We start from the raw sequence: 15,839 nt of genomic DNA on the forward strand, positions 1-15,839 counted from the left end.
TTTAGATATTTTCTTAAGATTGTCTTTATGAGATAAAATACAGGGAAAATGATGGCAACAGTTCCATGAGATTTTGAACAAGGAAAATTGGAAAATGATCCTTGAAAAGAATATTACTAGACTGTTATATACTCCCAAATTTATCTGAATGTTTATAATAGAGAATTGGAATAGGCTTAGACCAATCAGTAGAAATTCCACATAGACTTCTATTATATTATAGGCACAACACCAAATTATAGCGACCCATCTGTAGATCTGTAGCTCTCTTTCCCTCAATTATAATGAACTACCAGAGCCAGAGGCTGCAGCCCATCAGCAAAACTAAGGAGAACTTACCAACAAACTTAAAATGGGAAGTATTTCCCAAGGCTTCAATGATCTGATCATATCATTGTCATTTTGAGGCTCTAGTTACTATTTTCTGACGTGGACAAATAAACTGGCAACTAATTGTCAAGTAGCAATATGGAGGTGAAGTCCATATTGTCATGACATGCAGATCTTCATCTTAAAAATCAATGAGTATAGTGTTCCTTACTTGCCAGTAAATACTTGGATTACACACTTTCTGATTTGCTTGGTCCTTACCCCGTAGATAATAGGGTTGAGGGCAGGTGGAAGAATGACGTAGATGTTGGCAACAAGAATGTGGACATAAGGGGATATTTTTTGGCCAAATCGGTGAGTGAGGAAGGAGAAGAGAGAAGGTGTATAGAAAATAAACATGACTCCAGCATGGGAGCCACAAGTGCTCAGTGTCTTGTGACGGGCATCTGGGGATTTGAGGTGGAATACAGTATGGAGTATGTAGCCATAGGAGATTCCAACCAGTACCAGGACAAGGACAAGGAAGGAAGCAACAAAGAGACCATACATGGCATTGATTTGAACACTGGCACAAGCCAACTTGGCAATGCCCATGTGCTCACAGTAGGTGTGGGCAATAATGTGGGCATTGCAAAATGGCAGATGGTGGATTAGGTAGATCATAGGCAATGAGAGCACAACTGTACTCAATACAATGCCCATCCCAATTCCTGACAGCACTGAGGCTGTCAGGATGGTTGTATAGTGGAGTGGTGCACAGATGGCTACATAGTGGTCAAAGGCCATTGCCAGCAGGACTGCAGACTCCATTCCTGTGAAGGTGTGTAAGAGAAACATCTGGGCCACACAGGCTCCAAAGCCAATTTCATGAGCATTAAACCAGAAGATACCCAACATACGTGGTACTGAGGATGTGAAAAGGGCCAGATCTATTGTTGATAGAATGGCCAGGAAAAAGAACATTGGATCCCTGAGGGTTCTCTCTGTCCATATGACTGTCAAAATTGTGACATTGCCAATAAAAGCCATCAAATAAACACAGCAGAAGGGCAAAGAAATCCAAGCGTGGGCAGTCTCAAGCCCTGGGATGCCTAAAAGAAAAAATGTAGATGGATGGAAAATGGTTATATTTTGCTGGGGCATCGTAGATTAGGTTGGAATAGGAGAAGATATGGTCCATTCCTAGGAAGAAAAAAATAAATGCAAGAATAATCTCAAACTATTAGTTTTTATTTTATTACGGTGCAAGAGAAGGCAAAGATAATGTTTCTTATCTGTTTTCTTTTACTGGGTAAACCAAAAGGAAGATTCCTGACTGATATTGGACACAATTGAATCCAAGGGACAGATCATTTATGATGATTAATAGCATAGTCAATGCTGAGAGATAATATAACATCCTCTGCAGTTCTGAACCAAAAGACTATACTCTGGTACTTTTTTTCATGAGCAAAGACTGGTATCTAGACTAATATAAAATGTAGGACTTCCCAAATTGAGGATATTGAGGACAAACATAAATCCTTAAGACAAAGGCAAATAAACATGTCGATACCTACACACAGCCATACTGACATAAAGAAACACAGATACAAAAACAACACACATATAATGATACATTATATGCCAGTTGCCTTCAATATGTTTCATTTAATACTAATTTTCACATGAATTCAAATTGAAAAAGTCACCTCCAAAACCCACAGGTATTCCTCACTGAAGCATTCAGTAAAGACTTGCAGATCAACACCATCAAACAAATCTTAAACTGAGATGGGCACAGGTGTTCAACAAGGAGAGAACAAGTTTAGATCCAAAACCTTTCTTATTAGAGGAATGTGAATCCCTTTGTTACAGTGGAATATTAGGCAACAAAGAGAACTCAGGGATTCTCCTTGTTCTTGTACACAAGGAGAACATCCAAGAGAGACAGTGGTCAGAGGAGCTAAAGTAACCATGTTTGAGGGAAGGACTGGTTATGGACCCAGCTCTCCCAGGTCAGGAGCAATTAACAAAGTTTTAACCTTACACTGAGCAATATCCAGAGGATCTTATTCAACCCTGTGATAATTCATTTTTAACACAGAAAATCAGAGAAAACAAGGAAGAAGAGAAAACTTTAGGGAAGCTTAAGGCACGAAGAAAAAAAGAAAGTAAGAGGAAAGAAACATGGGATTGTGTGGAAGAGAGGAAGAGAATAGGGAAAGAATGATAAAAATGTTCAGTCCCTCGCTAAATTTAAGCTATCTAGAGAAAGTAAAAGCCCCAAAATCGTGATAAATATATCTTGAAGATCTTTAAAAATACTGATAAGCTGACTAATCAGAAGTCCTCTGACAGTAGAAGATACAGAAGTCCCTCTTCCAGGACTTAGTTCCCTGCTGCTTCCTTTGGTGTCTGTTTTTTGTTTTTTCGTGTTTTTTTTTTTTTTTTTTTTTTTTTGCTTACTTGTTTGGTGAGGAAGATCAGCCCTGAGCTAACATCTGTGCCAGTCTTTCTCTATTTTATATGTGAGTCGCTGCAACAGCATGGCTCATGGGTGGTGTAGGTACATGCCTGGGATCTGAACCTGTAAACTCGGGCTGTTCTGAAGCAGAGTGTGCCGAACTTAACCACCAGGCTATGAGGCTGACCCCTTGGCATCTGTTTTTTGAGTCTATTTTCAGTGAAGGTCCTTTACTAACTTGAATTTTTCTAGTGCCATGAAAGAGAGAATAGAAATTGCTAAATATTAAAACAGTCTCCACATTTCCTGACTACTGAGTAATGAATATACCACAAATTGCCATCAAAGACCTCACTCTTAGTAGTGTGTATAGCAGAGTCATGAAGGATGCACAACACATCCTTATGAAAATCATTTCAAGCCTTCACCCTTACCCATCAGCAGAGAGATTCTGGTTAAGGCTGTCTTAGATTCCTTGGTCAATGTATAACTTATCTCCAGCAGGAATGGGAACTAGAGAGTTTCTTTTATACTCACCCCAGAGAATAGAGTTTGAGACTTCTGGCCCTTGGTCTCCTAAGGCACAACTCTCAAAATAAACTCATTTCATAAACTCCCTCTGACCATAAGTTTTAGGACTATGATTTCAGTGTCTCCTAGGAAGGGGCTGAAATTCTTGTCCAGGAAGGAGGAAGTGGAAGAGAAGCTGACAAAAGAAACACACAAAATGCAGAGAAAGATGTTACTCCCAAATACACAAACATAGATACAAAAAATATACACACAAGAAGTACTTACTACATTCAAATGAGTACAATTTTGCATTGTGGTCTTTTTAGGCATTATTCTTCTCTAAAATCAGGACAACATATTTCTGATGCACCTGCTCCCCATTCACACATTCATGCTCAAAGTTAAAAAAATCCTAAGATATGAACGCACTTTTCCTCACAGATCCAAGGACAATTACTAATAAAGGTACTCCAGAAAATTCTTGAGACAGTGACTTGTTTGATAAGAATTGGTATAGACTACTAAATATTTTCATCAACTTTGTATAGAAAAAGAAAGTCCCTTATTTCCCAAGTTATTAACTAATTGTTATTGTTCTTAAGGAATTATCTTGCCTTATCTGCTGTTGCTTCTATATACAATCCAAAGGTCTCAGAAAGTTTAGAGTACTTTCTGTCCCATAACATTTATGGAATGTTATCTCCAGACTGTGACCACTATCTACTTTACTGTGCTTCGGGATTTTCTGTATCTCCTTGCGGTTTCACACACAAGCATCATGTTTCTGTGAATGAAGTTCCTTGATTCTGGGTGCTCCCTACCAACTACATAAATTTGTTAAACTCTTACTCTTCTCAGACTTTTTATGTATTAGTGTGAAATATACATAGCACAAAATCTACCATTTTAATCACTTTTAGGTGTACACTTCAGTGGCACTAAGTATATTGACATTGTTGTGCAGTCATCACCATCATCCATCTCCAGATTTTTTTTCATCTTCCTAAATTGAAATACTCTATCCATTGTCCCATCCCCACAGTTCCTGTTAACCTCCATTCTCTTTACTGTCTCTATGAATTTAACTAATCTACGTTCTTTGCAATATGTGGACTCATGCAATATTTGCCTTTCACAATTGGGTTATTTCATTAGCATAATGATTTCAAGGTTCATCGATGTTGTAGCATGTGTCAGAATTTCTTCCTTTTTAAGATTAAATGATATTCCATTGTATGTATAAGTCACCTTTTGTTTATCCTTTCATCTATGAATCGACACTTGGGTTGCTTCCACCTTTGACTCTTGTCAATAATATTGGTGTGAATATAGATGTACATATATCTATCTTGTTCCTACTTTCAATTCTTTTGGGTATAAACCCTGAAGTGGAATTACTGGATTATATAGTAACTCTATATTTAATTTTTGAGGAATTGCCATATTATTTCAGTAATAGCTGGACTATTTTATTTTCTCATCAGCAGTTTACCAAGCTTCGAAATTCTCTACATCCTAGCCAACATTTGCTCTTTTCTTTTCTTTTCTTACTTTTTTTTATAATAGCTTTGTAATGAGTGTGAAGTGGTATTTCATTGTGATCTTGATTTCTATTTCCCTAACCATTAGAGATGTTGAGCATCTTTTTTATATATTTATTAGCCATTTGTATATCTTCCTCAGAGAAGGGTCGTATAGACACCTTAAAAATATCAAGTCATCCAATCCATGAACATGAGGTGTCTTTCCACTTGTTTGTGTCTTCTTTAATTTGTTTCAGCAAAGTTTTGCAGATTTCAATGCACAAATCTTTCACCTATTTGATTGTTTATTCTTAAATATTTTATTTTTTTGATCATATCTCCAAACTATTATCACTATCTTCTTTACCCCAGTACTTTGATTTTTTTTACTGTAAATTGAAGTGTTTTCTTAATTTTCGTCTTGGATGTTAATCATTAGTGTATAAAAATGCAACTAATTTTTGTGCATTGCTGTTTTATCTTGCATTTTTATTGAATTTGCTTATTATATTTAACACTACTTTTGGCGAATCTTTAGGGTTTTCTACATATAAGATTACGTCATATGAAAACAGAGATATTTTTACTTCTTCCTTTTCAGTTTGATGCCTTTTATTTATTTTTCATGTCTAACTGATCTGGCTAGGACTTCCAGTATCACGCTGAATAGAAATGGTGAAAGTGGGTATCTTTGTCTTGGTCCTGATCTTAGAGGAAAAGCTTTCATCTTTTTGCCCTTGAGTATGATGTTATCTGTGAGTTTCCCCAGCTATAGCCTGTATTATACTGAGGTAGTTTCCTTCTATTCCTAGTCTGTTGACGGGTTTTTTTTTTTTTTTTGAGGAAGATTAGCCCTGAGCTAACTACTGCCAATCCTCCTCTTTTTGCTGAGGAAGACTGGCCCTGAGCTAACATCCATGACCATCTTCCTTTATTTTATACATGGGACGCCTACCACAGCATGGCTATTGCCAAGTGGTGCCATGTCCACACCTGGGATCCAAACTGGGGCACCCCGGGCCGCCAAGAAATGGAACATCCAAACTTAACCTCTGCTCCACCTGGCCAACCCCTGTTGAGTGTTTTTATCAAGAAAGGGTGTTGAACTGTAAAAATTTACTTTCTGCATCAATTGAGATGATCAAATATGAGTTTTTCATCCCTTCACTCTGTTAATTTGGTGTATTACATTGATTGATTTTCATATGTTGAACCATTCTTGCATTCCTGGAATAAATCTCCTTAGGCCTTGGTATAATCTTTTTGCATTCTGTTGAATTTTGTTTGCTAGTATTTGTTGAGAATTTTTGTATCAATATTCATAGGGCATATCGGTCTGTAGTTCTTTTCTTGTAGTGTCTATTCTGGTTTTCATATCAGGATAATAGTAGCCCAAAGAAATGACTTTGGAAGTGTTTCCTCTTCCTCAATTTTTTGAAAGGGTTTGAGGAGTTAATTCTCATTATTAGTGTTAGTGTTATAATTTATAGTGTTATAATGTTAGAGTTATAATCTAATAATTCTCATTATTAGAATTAGTGTTAATTCTTCTTTGAATATTTGATAGAATTCACCAGTGAAGCCATCTTGTCCCAGGTTTTTCTTTGTTGGAAGGTTTTTGATTACTGAGTCAATTTTCTTACTAGTTGTAACTAAGTCAATTTCTATACTGCATTTCCTTGTGATTCAGTCTTTGTAGTTATGTATTTCTAAGAAATTTTCTATTTAATTTGGGTTATACAAATTTTTTATGCTTTTTAGTTCTGTAAAATTGGTTGTGTCCCCTCTTTCATTGTGATTTTAGTTATTTGAATTATGTCTCTTTTTTCTTTTTCTTCTTTTTTGAGGAAGATTAGCCCTGAGCTAACTGCTGCCAATACTCCTCTCTTTGCTGAGGAAGCCTGGCCCTGAACTAACACCCATGCCCATCTTCCTCTACTTTATACGTCTGACGCCTACCACAGCATGGCATGCCAAGTGATACCATATCCACACCCAGGATCCGAACCGGCAAACCCAGGGCCGCAGAAGTGGAACATGCGCACTTAAGCACTGTGCCACTGGGCCAGCCCCTGTCTTTTTTTTTCTTTATCAATGTAGCTAAGTTTATCAATTTTGTTATCATTTCAAAGAACTGAGAGTTGGTTTCATTGATTTTTCTCTATCATTATTCCGTTCTCTATTTCTCTTCATTGTCTGCTCTAATTTTTATTATTTTTTTCCTTCTGATATCTTTAGGTTTAGTTTGTTTTTCTTTTCAGAGTTCCTTAAGGTGAAAATTTAGGTTCTTCTCTTTTAATGTAAGGGTTTATGGATATACATTTTCCTCTTAGCATTGTTTTGTTGCATCTCATATGTTTGGAATATTGAGTTTCATTTCATTTTTCTTGATATTTTCTAATTGCTCTTCTGATTTCTTCCTTGACTTATTGATTGTGTTGTTTAATTTCCACGTATTTTTAGAGTTTCCGGTTTTCCTTCTTTATTGACTTCTAGTTTCATTCTATTATGATTGAAAAATATACTTTATATGATTTCAGTCTTTCTACATGTATTAAGACTTATCTTGTGCCCTAAAATATGGTCTATCGTAGAGAATGTTCCATGTGCACTTGTGAAAAGTGTATATTCTTCTATTGTTTAGTGGAACGTTCTGAATATGTCTGGTGGGTCCAATTGTTCTATCATGTTATTCATCACCTATTTCATTATTGATCCTCTGTTTGGTTGTTCAGTCTATCATTGAAAGTGGGGTATTGAAGTCGCCTATGATTATCATAGAGCTGTCTATTTCTTCCTTCAATTCAGTCAATTTTTGCTTCATATGTGTAAGAGCTCTTATATTTGGTGTATATATGTTTACAATTGGCATATCTTGCTGAAATGAGCTTTTGTCTTTAGACAATGACTCTCTCCTATAACAATTTTTTATTTAAAGTCTATTTTGCCTGATATTACTATACTATCCCTGCTGTATTTTGTTTACTATTTGCATGGAAAGTCTTTTCCCATTTTTTATCTTTCAACCTATATATGTGATATAAAATGTGGAGCATCTTTGCATATATTTATTTGCAATCAGTATATCTTATTTGGTGAGGAGTCTGTTAAAGTGTTTGAACTCTGTTTTTTTCTTCTTATTATTTTTATTGTGGTAACATTGGTTTATAATATTCTATAAATTTCAGGTGTACATCATTATATATTTCAATTTATGTGTAGATTACAATATGTTCACCACCCAAAGACTGATTACAATCCATCACCACAAATATGTGCCTAATTACTCCTTTTACCCTCCTCCCTCCCATCTTCCCCTCTGATAACCACCAACCCAATCTCTGTTTCTATTTGTTTGTCGTTGTCTTTATTTTCTACACATGAGTGAGATCATATGGTATTTGTCTTTCTCCCTTTGGCTTATTTCACTTAGCATAATACCCTCAAGGTCCATGCATGTTGTCACAAATGGCCAGATTTCATCGTTTCTTAAGGCTGAGTAGTATTGTATTATATATATATACCACATCTTCTTTATCCATTTGTGCCTTGATGGGCACCTAGGTTGCTTCCAAGTCTTGGCTATTGTTTATAATGCTGCAATGAACATGGGGGGCATGTACCTTTATGCATTCATGTTTTCATGTTATTTGGATAAATGCCCAGCAGTGGAATAGCTGGATCATATGTAGATCTACTTTTAGTTTTTTGAGGAGTTTACGTACTGTTTTGCATAGTGACTGCACCAGTTTGCACTCCTACCACCAGTATATGAGGGTCCCTTCTCTCCATATTCTCTCCAACACTTATTGTTTCCTGTCTTATCAATTATAGACATTCTGACAGGAATGAGGTGATATCTCATTGCAATTTTTGCTTGAATTTCCCTAATACTTAATGGTGTTGAACATCTTTTCATATGGCTGTTGGCCATCTTTATATCTTCTTTGGAGAAATGTCTGTTCAGATCATTTGCCCATTTTTAATTGGGTTAGTTTATTTGTTGTTGATATGTATGAGTTCTTTATGTATTTTGGATATTGACCCATTAATAGATATTTGGTTTGCAAATATCTTCTCCCGGTTGTTAGGTTGTCTTTTTGTTTCGTTGGTGGTTTCCTTTGCTGTGCAGAAGCGTTTTAGCTTGTGTAGTCCCATTTGTTTATTTTTTCTATTGTTTCCCTTGCCTGGTCATACATGGTACTTGAAAATATGCTACTAAGACTGATGTCAAAGAGTGTCCTGCCTATGTTTTCCTCTAGAAGTTTAATGGTTCGAGGTCTTACATTCCAGACTTTAATCCATTTTGAGTTAATTTTTGTGCGTGGTTTAAGATAATGGTCTCTTTTATTCTTTTGCATGTGGCTATCTAGTTTTCCCAACACCATTTATTGAAGAGACTTTTGCTTCTCCATTGTGTGTTCTTGGCTCCCTTGTTGAAAATTGCTGTCCATAGATGTGTGAGTTTATTTCTGGGCTCTCGATTTTGCTCCTTTGATCTCTGTGTCTGTTTTTCGCAAGTACCATGCTGTTGTGGTTACTATTGCTTTGTAGTATATTTTGAAATCAAGGAGTGTGATACCTCCAGTTTTGTTCGTTTTCCTCAGGATTTCTTTGGCTATTCAGGGTCTTTTGTTGTTCTGTATAAGTTTTAGGATTCTTTGTTCTCTCTCTCTGTGAAAAATGTTGTTGGATATTTGATAGGGATTGCATTGGATCTGTAGATTTCTATAGGAAGGATGGATGTTTTAACTATGTTAATTCTTCTAATTCAAGAGCACATAATATCTTTCCATTTCTTTGTGTCTTCTTCAATTTCTTTCAACAATGTTTTTTCGTTTTCAGTGTACCAATCTTTCACCTCTTTGGTTAAGTTTATTCCTAAATATTTTATTCTTTTTATTGCAATTGTAAATGGGATTGTAGCCTTAATTTCCCTTTCTGATACTTCATTGTTTATGTATAGATAAATACAACTGATTTTTGTATGTTGATTTGGTATCCTGCTACTTGACCATATTCGTTTATTATTTCTAAAAGTTTTTTTAGTGGATTATTTAGGATTTTCTATATATAAAATCATGTCATATGCAAAAAGTGACAGTTTCACTTTCTCCTTTCCTATTTGGATCCTTTTATTTCTTTTTCTTGCCTGATTGCTCTGGCTAAGACTTCTAATGCTAAGTTAAATAAAAATGGTGAAAGTGGGCATCCTTGTTTGGTTCTTGTTCTTAGAGGGATAGCTTTCAATTTTTCTCCATTGAGTATGATATTAGCTGTGCACTTGTCATATGTGACCTTTATTATGTTGAGATACTTTCCTTTTATACCTATTTTATTCAGAATTTTTATCAAAAAAGGGATGTTGTATCTTGTCAAATGCTTTCTCTGTATCTATTAAGATGATCATGTGATTTTTATTCTTCATTTTGTTAATGTGGTATTTCACATTGATAGATTTGCAGATGTCGAACAATCCCTGTATCCCTGGAATAAATCCCACTTGTTCATGGGGTATGATCTTTTTAATGTATTGTTGTATTTCATTTGCTAGTATTTTGTTGAGGATTTTTGCATCTATGTTCATCAGTGATATTGTCTTACGTTTCTTTTTTTGTGTTGTCATTGTCTGGGTTTGGTATCAGAGTAATGTTGGTTTCGTAGAATAACTTAGGAAGCTTCCTTTCCTCTTCAATTTTTTGGAAGAGTTTGAGAAAGTAGGTATTAAGTCTTCTTTGAATGTTCAGTAGAATTCACCAGGGAAGTCATTTGGTCCTGGAGTTTTATTTTTTGGGAGCTTTTACTGTTTCAATGCCCTTACTGGTGATTGGTCTATTGAAAGTCTGTATTTCTTCTTGACTCAATTTGGGAAGGTTGCTGGCCTTATAGAGTGAGTCAGGAAGTATTCCCTCTCTTTCTATCTTCTGAAATGGATTGTAAAGAGTAGATATACTTTATTCCTTGTGTATCTGGTAGAATTCACCAGTAAACCAATCTCGGCCTGGTGCTTTCTGTTTGGAATATTATTAATTATTGAGACAATTTATTTAATAGATATAGGCCAACTCAGATTGCTTACTTCTTATTGTGTGAGTTTTGGGATATTGTGTCTTTCAAGGAATTGCTCCATTTCATCCAGGTAATCAAATTTATGGGAATAGAGGTATGCATAGTATTCCTTTATTATCCTTTTAATGCCCATGAGACTTACAGTGATGACCCTTCTTTCATTTCTGATATTAATAATTTGCTTCCTCTCTCTCTTTTGCTTAGTTAGCCTGGCTAGATATAAATCAATTTTATTGATCTTTCAACATAACTAGCTATCAGTTTAGTTGATTTTCTCTTAATTCTCTGTTTTCAATTTCATTTAGTTCAACTCTACTTATTTCTTTTCTCCTGCTTACTTTTGGATGGAATTGAGTATTTCCATTCCTCCACATCAGTTAGACTCTAATAAAACTCTAGCAGGTGTGGGGGACTGGCATTGGCCACCCCAAGATATGTCTCTTTGGCATGAGGATTATTTGGGGCTGGTTACTTTTAATAAACTGCAGACGGGAAGGAGGCTCTGAGGAGTGGAACTTGCTTGGCCTTTATTAGGAGACATTTACATTGTAAAGGAAATCTCCACCTGTAAAGGTGTCTCCCTCTCTGTACCATAAAGAAGGGGGGAATGACCTTATCTCTAGAAACTCTTAATCAATGCCAAAGGCAAGACTTAAGTCTGCATTTGTTTACTGTACTTGAGTGGTAATCTCCCATGATCTGACTCCCCCTCCACTCCCAACATCCTCCTTTGTCATTAGCTGAAGATGATATTTAAAGTGAGGAGCTTCAGCCATTTTGGTGAGTTGCTCAGCTTGCCTGGGCCTCTCTCATGTATATGTGTTATAAAGTTTTGTTTAATTTTCTCCTGATATTCTGTCTCATGTGAATTTAATTCATTCTCCAGCCAGAAGAGCCCACAGTGGGTAGAGGAAATCTCTTCCTCCCCTACACAGGTTAGAGTCTCGTTAAGCAGTTTTTCCTGAAGGCGGACCTTATTAAAAAGAACAGAATTCTCTGGTGTATTTCAAAATGGCAAACATTCCCCTCTCCCTGCCAGAAGCATGAGCAGATTTTTCAGTGAGAACTTGGTGAGTTCCTGGAGGTAAAACTCACAAAAGTGTAGAGGCCCATCAACAGGTGGAGTTTATCTCACAGACTTGCCTATACTAAGCCTGCAGTAATTACTCAATTATAGTTCATGTTTTCCTGTCCTGGCACTGGTTGCCATGGAGACTTATGCTCTGGCAAATTGTGATTTGGTGTCTTCACTTATTGGTTTCTTCAATTTTGAGGGCAGCAGTTTGCTTTGTGACCTTACTTCTCTGAATGAATTTAGAAAGAATTGTTGATTTTCCACTTGGTTCAGCTTTTAATTTGTTGCTAGGCCAGAGTGTCACTTTCCAGGTTCACACATGCTGGACTAGAAAACGGAAGGCTGGATCCTGTTGTTTTAATCCACTCTGCCATTTTATGTGTTTTGACTGAGTAGTTTCAAACATTTACGTTTAAAATAATTATTCATAGGGAAGAACTTACTTTTGCCACTTTGGTTATTAGTTTTCAGTATGTTTTATAACTTTTTTTGTGGTGGCAACTTCTGATCCTTTGTCATTTCCTTTTGTGCATGTTTTATAAATATTTTCTTTGTGGTTGCCACAGGGATTAAATATAACATTCTAAAGTTGTAACAATATATTTAAGACTGAAAACAACTTTACTTCAATACATACAAGATCTCTACTCCTTCAGACCTCCATTCTCACACTTTGTTGTCAATGTCGTTAATCTTTAAATATTGTGCACACATTAACATAGATTTATAATTATGTTTGTGCTTTTGTCTTTTGAATCCTGTAGAATAATAAAAATTGGAGTTATGAACCATAATTGTGATGATACTATTTTCTATATTTGTATATGTACTTATCCTTCAGAAGAATTTTGTTTTTGCATAGATTTGAGATACTTTCTATCTTTCTTTAACTTTACCATAAATGACTCCCTTTAGCATTTCTTGTAGAGCAGGTCTAGTGGTAGTGAACTCCTTCAGCTTTTGTTTATCTGAGAATATCTTATTTTTTCCCTCATTTTGGAAGAGCAGTTTTGCCAGATATAGAATTCCTGATTTTTTTTCCAACATTTTAAATATATCATCCCATTCTCGTCTGGCCTGCAATGTTTATGTCCCAAGTTGACATTGGAAAGAAGCTGATGTCTTTAAGGAATAAAGAATGTGTTCTGCGTCTTTTCAATTTTCTTTGGGACTGGCTCTAAGTGATTGATGCAGCATATCAAAATACTGAGAGATGGCTACATCTACAGCTATAAGCCTAACGCACAGGTAAATTAGCATCCTTGAAATAAGAAGGTTAGTATTCTAACCACGTCACCAACAATACAAACACCCTGTTTTCCCAATGATTCCATAAGGACCTTTTTGTGTCAGGTGTTATTCCTGCTTATCCTCTGAGATTACCATGTTTAAGCTGCTACATAAAGAAACTAAATGTTTAAGTTACTTCTTGGCTCTGAATCAGTTTCTCTATGAGCTAACTAAGGTTGTTATGAAACTAGAGAGGGGTATAGAGAAAGAGATAGTCTGAGTGATCTAAGTACAACTTTAAAGGACATGAGACCCTCAGACATCTTTTTATTTTCCAAATTACCTAGATCAAAGGGAGGAAATACAATCCTTTGAAACAGAAGGAATACACATTTCACCTTCCTATGGGTGAAATAAATAAAAAACTAGATTCTAAGAATCGAAGATTTTCTTTAAGGATATCATAGAATGTGAGTTATTTCTCATTTTGACAAATTTCATATTGTACGAATCTATTTAAGGAACAAAAGTATGGAAATCTCGTGACCTCCAGACTCAACCACAGATTGGCATTTTTGGGGAGATGATAGCATAGAGATCATACCATGTGTGTTTGTACAAATAAAAGTGTTTGGGAAACTGTTGTATGAATCTGTGAATGTGTGCACTTTCCAATTCTGCTCTTGCAATGCTCTGTGTTGTATTTGTACCTACAACACGTGCTTATTGAGTACTTAATGAGTGACAGCCACTGGTCTAGAAATTGGATTATAAAATTTCCTGTCGTTTATGTGATTACACATGAGTGTGTGGAGATCCTTGTTTATCTATAGACTCTCATCTCACTTGAATCTCTTTGTAGACTGAGTCCCAACTACACTATATTTTAATTCATTACATCATGATTGTCCTTCTGATGGAACAATGTTTATGCTCCTTTCCTTTTTCTTTGTTTATGTGTGTGTGTAGTTAGATAGACAGATAGATAGATAGATGATAGATAGATAGATTTCATGTATATACCTATACACTTATATCCAAATCCCATGGGCTGAAATCATATATGCTTCACAGTCCAACCTAAGTGCCATTTACTCAAGAAGTCTTTCCCTGACTCACTAAACTTAATTAGATTCCTTGCTATCATTTCTACATAACCCATCCTTCCCTCCCATCCAGTAATTGTTTGCTTTATAAATTACTTGCTTAAAGTTAAAATATAATCACTTGTTTAAAGCTAAATAATGAAAAAAAAAGATATTTACATTTTTCAAGCATTTTTCACTATGCTAAGTCCAGAAATGTAATTGTGAAAGCCTAGAAACTATTTCCTCAGTTAATGATATTTGGAGAACATAAACGTGCTGGCATGATTCTGGAAAGCATATGTAGAGGTAACTCTCTGTAAGTTCTTATTAGTACCTGCTATATTCATAACGATTTGTTTGAGGCATTGAAAGCAGATTCTCCTTAAAAGCTAATGGCAGTACTATGCAAGTACCAAGTACTGCCTTTATGGAAGATGGGGAAACAGAAAATTAGTAACCAAGGGTTTCTCTATGACTCATGCATTTGTGATAACTTAAGAGTCCTTTTCTTCTTTAACCCTCCTACTCCCTGCCTCATGCTCAACTACTGTATCCCAGGGATTCTCTGCCATGGAGATTTAGCTATCCATTTGAAACTATTGGAAGAAGTATATAGAAATCTGCTTTAGTCAGTAACTTATATCTCAGACATCATTGGGTCAATTTACAAATCGAATAAGTAAATTACTGTGCATGTTTTAGACTGTGGGTTTCTGGATCAACAAATTCAGGAGCACAGTTAGGATCCATCTGCACAGTGAAATGATCTAAATCTGAAGAAAAAATGAGGATGAGAAGGTAATGAGTGGGGTTATTGTTAAGAAATACGTTATCCTCAACAATATCTACCTATTGGTTCAAAAGAACATAATATGTGCCTACTTAAAGGGTGCATGGTAGAAGGAAATAAACAGGAAAACAGCAACTTCAGAATATTTTATTTGTCTGTTAGTCACATATGCAGAGCAGCAAATGAAAGAATGAAGACAAAGATTGAGTTAATCTTATTTCAAAAGCTATGCCAAAGACTTCAATATCATGTCCACACAGAGAGGGACAGAGACTATTTATTTCTATTCCCAAGTAAGGGTCATTTAAATAACTCCGTGAAATTTTCACAAGGCCTCTGCTTGATCACTTCCAGTTTTGGAAAACTCACTCACATGAGAGAAATATTGAATGCCAGCTCAAAGGAGAAACACGGTAACTGCTCAGTAAATATTAGTCGAATTAAGTACCAATATGACTACAAATGGAAGTTTTTACAGGTAATGAAGGGACACGGTAACTTAGAGGTCCCTGAGGTAATATGAAATGGTATCTGAATTAACTTTCTGTACTTCTAAACTCAGTAATTTGGTATGTTATTACTAATTTTATTAATCTGGTTCCAGTAAATTTAATACTCCAGATTATGAGTATTTTGAATTTGAATTGTTTTTAACAAGACATCATTAATGGCCTTCCTGAACAAAATCTCCATATTTTCAGCATCTGGTTGTGATCACCTTGACATAGCAACTTTACTTTTAGAAGTACTGATAAAAGGCAAAGGAAAAATCATC

The 15,839-nt window shown here is 35.6% G+C and overlaps 1 protein-coding gene across 1 annotated transcript; it reads right to left on the reverse strand.

Moving 5' to 3' along the window:
• Positions 1-537: 537 nt before the first annotated feature.
• On the reverse strand, positions 538-1,473 carry LOC124225840 (olfactory receptor 52J3-like). Its single transcript, XM_046638561.1, has one exon. It carries the CDS (start codon positions 1,471-1,473, stop codon positions 538-540), a length of 936 nt encoding a protein of 311 aa, XP_046494517.1.
• Between the last annotated feature and the right edge of the window lie 14,366 nt (positions 1,474-15,839).

Source organism: Equus quagga, chromosome 14, assembly GCF_021613505.1.
Source record: "Equus quagga isolate Etosha38 chromosome 14, UCLA_HA_Equagga_1.0, whole genome shotgun sequence".
NCBI classification, from domain to species: domain Eukaryota; kingdom Metazoa; phylum Chordata; class Mammalia; order Perissodactyla; family Equidae; genus Equus; species Equus quagga.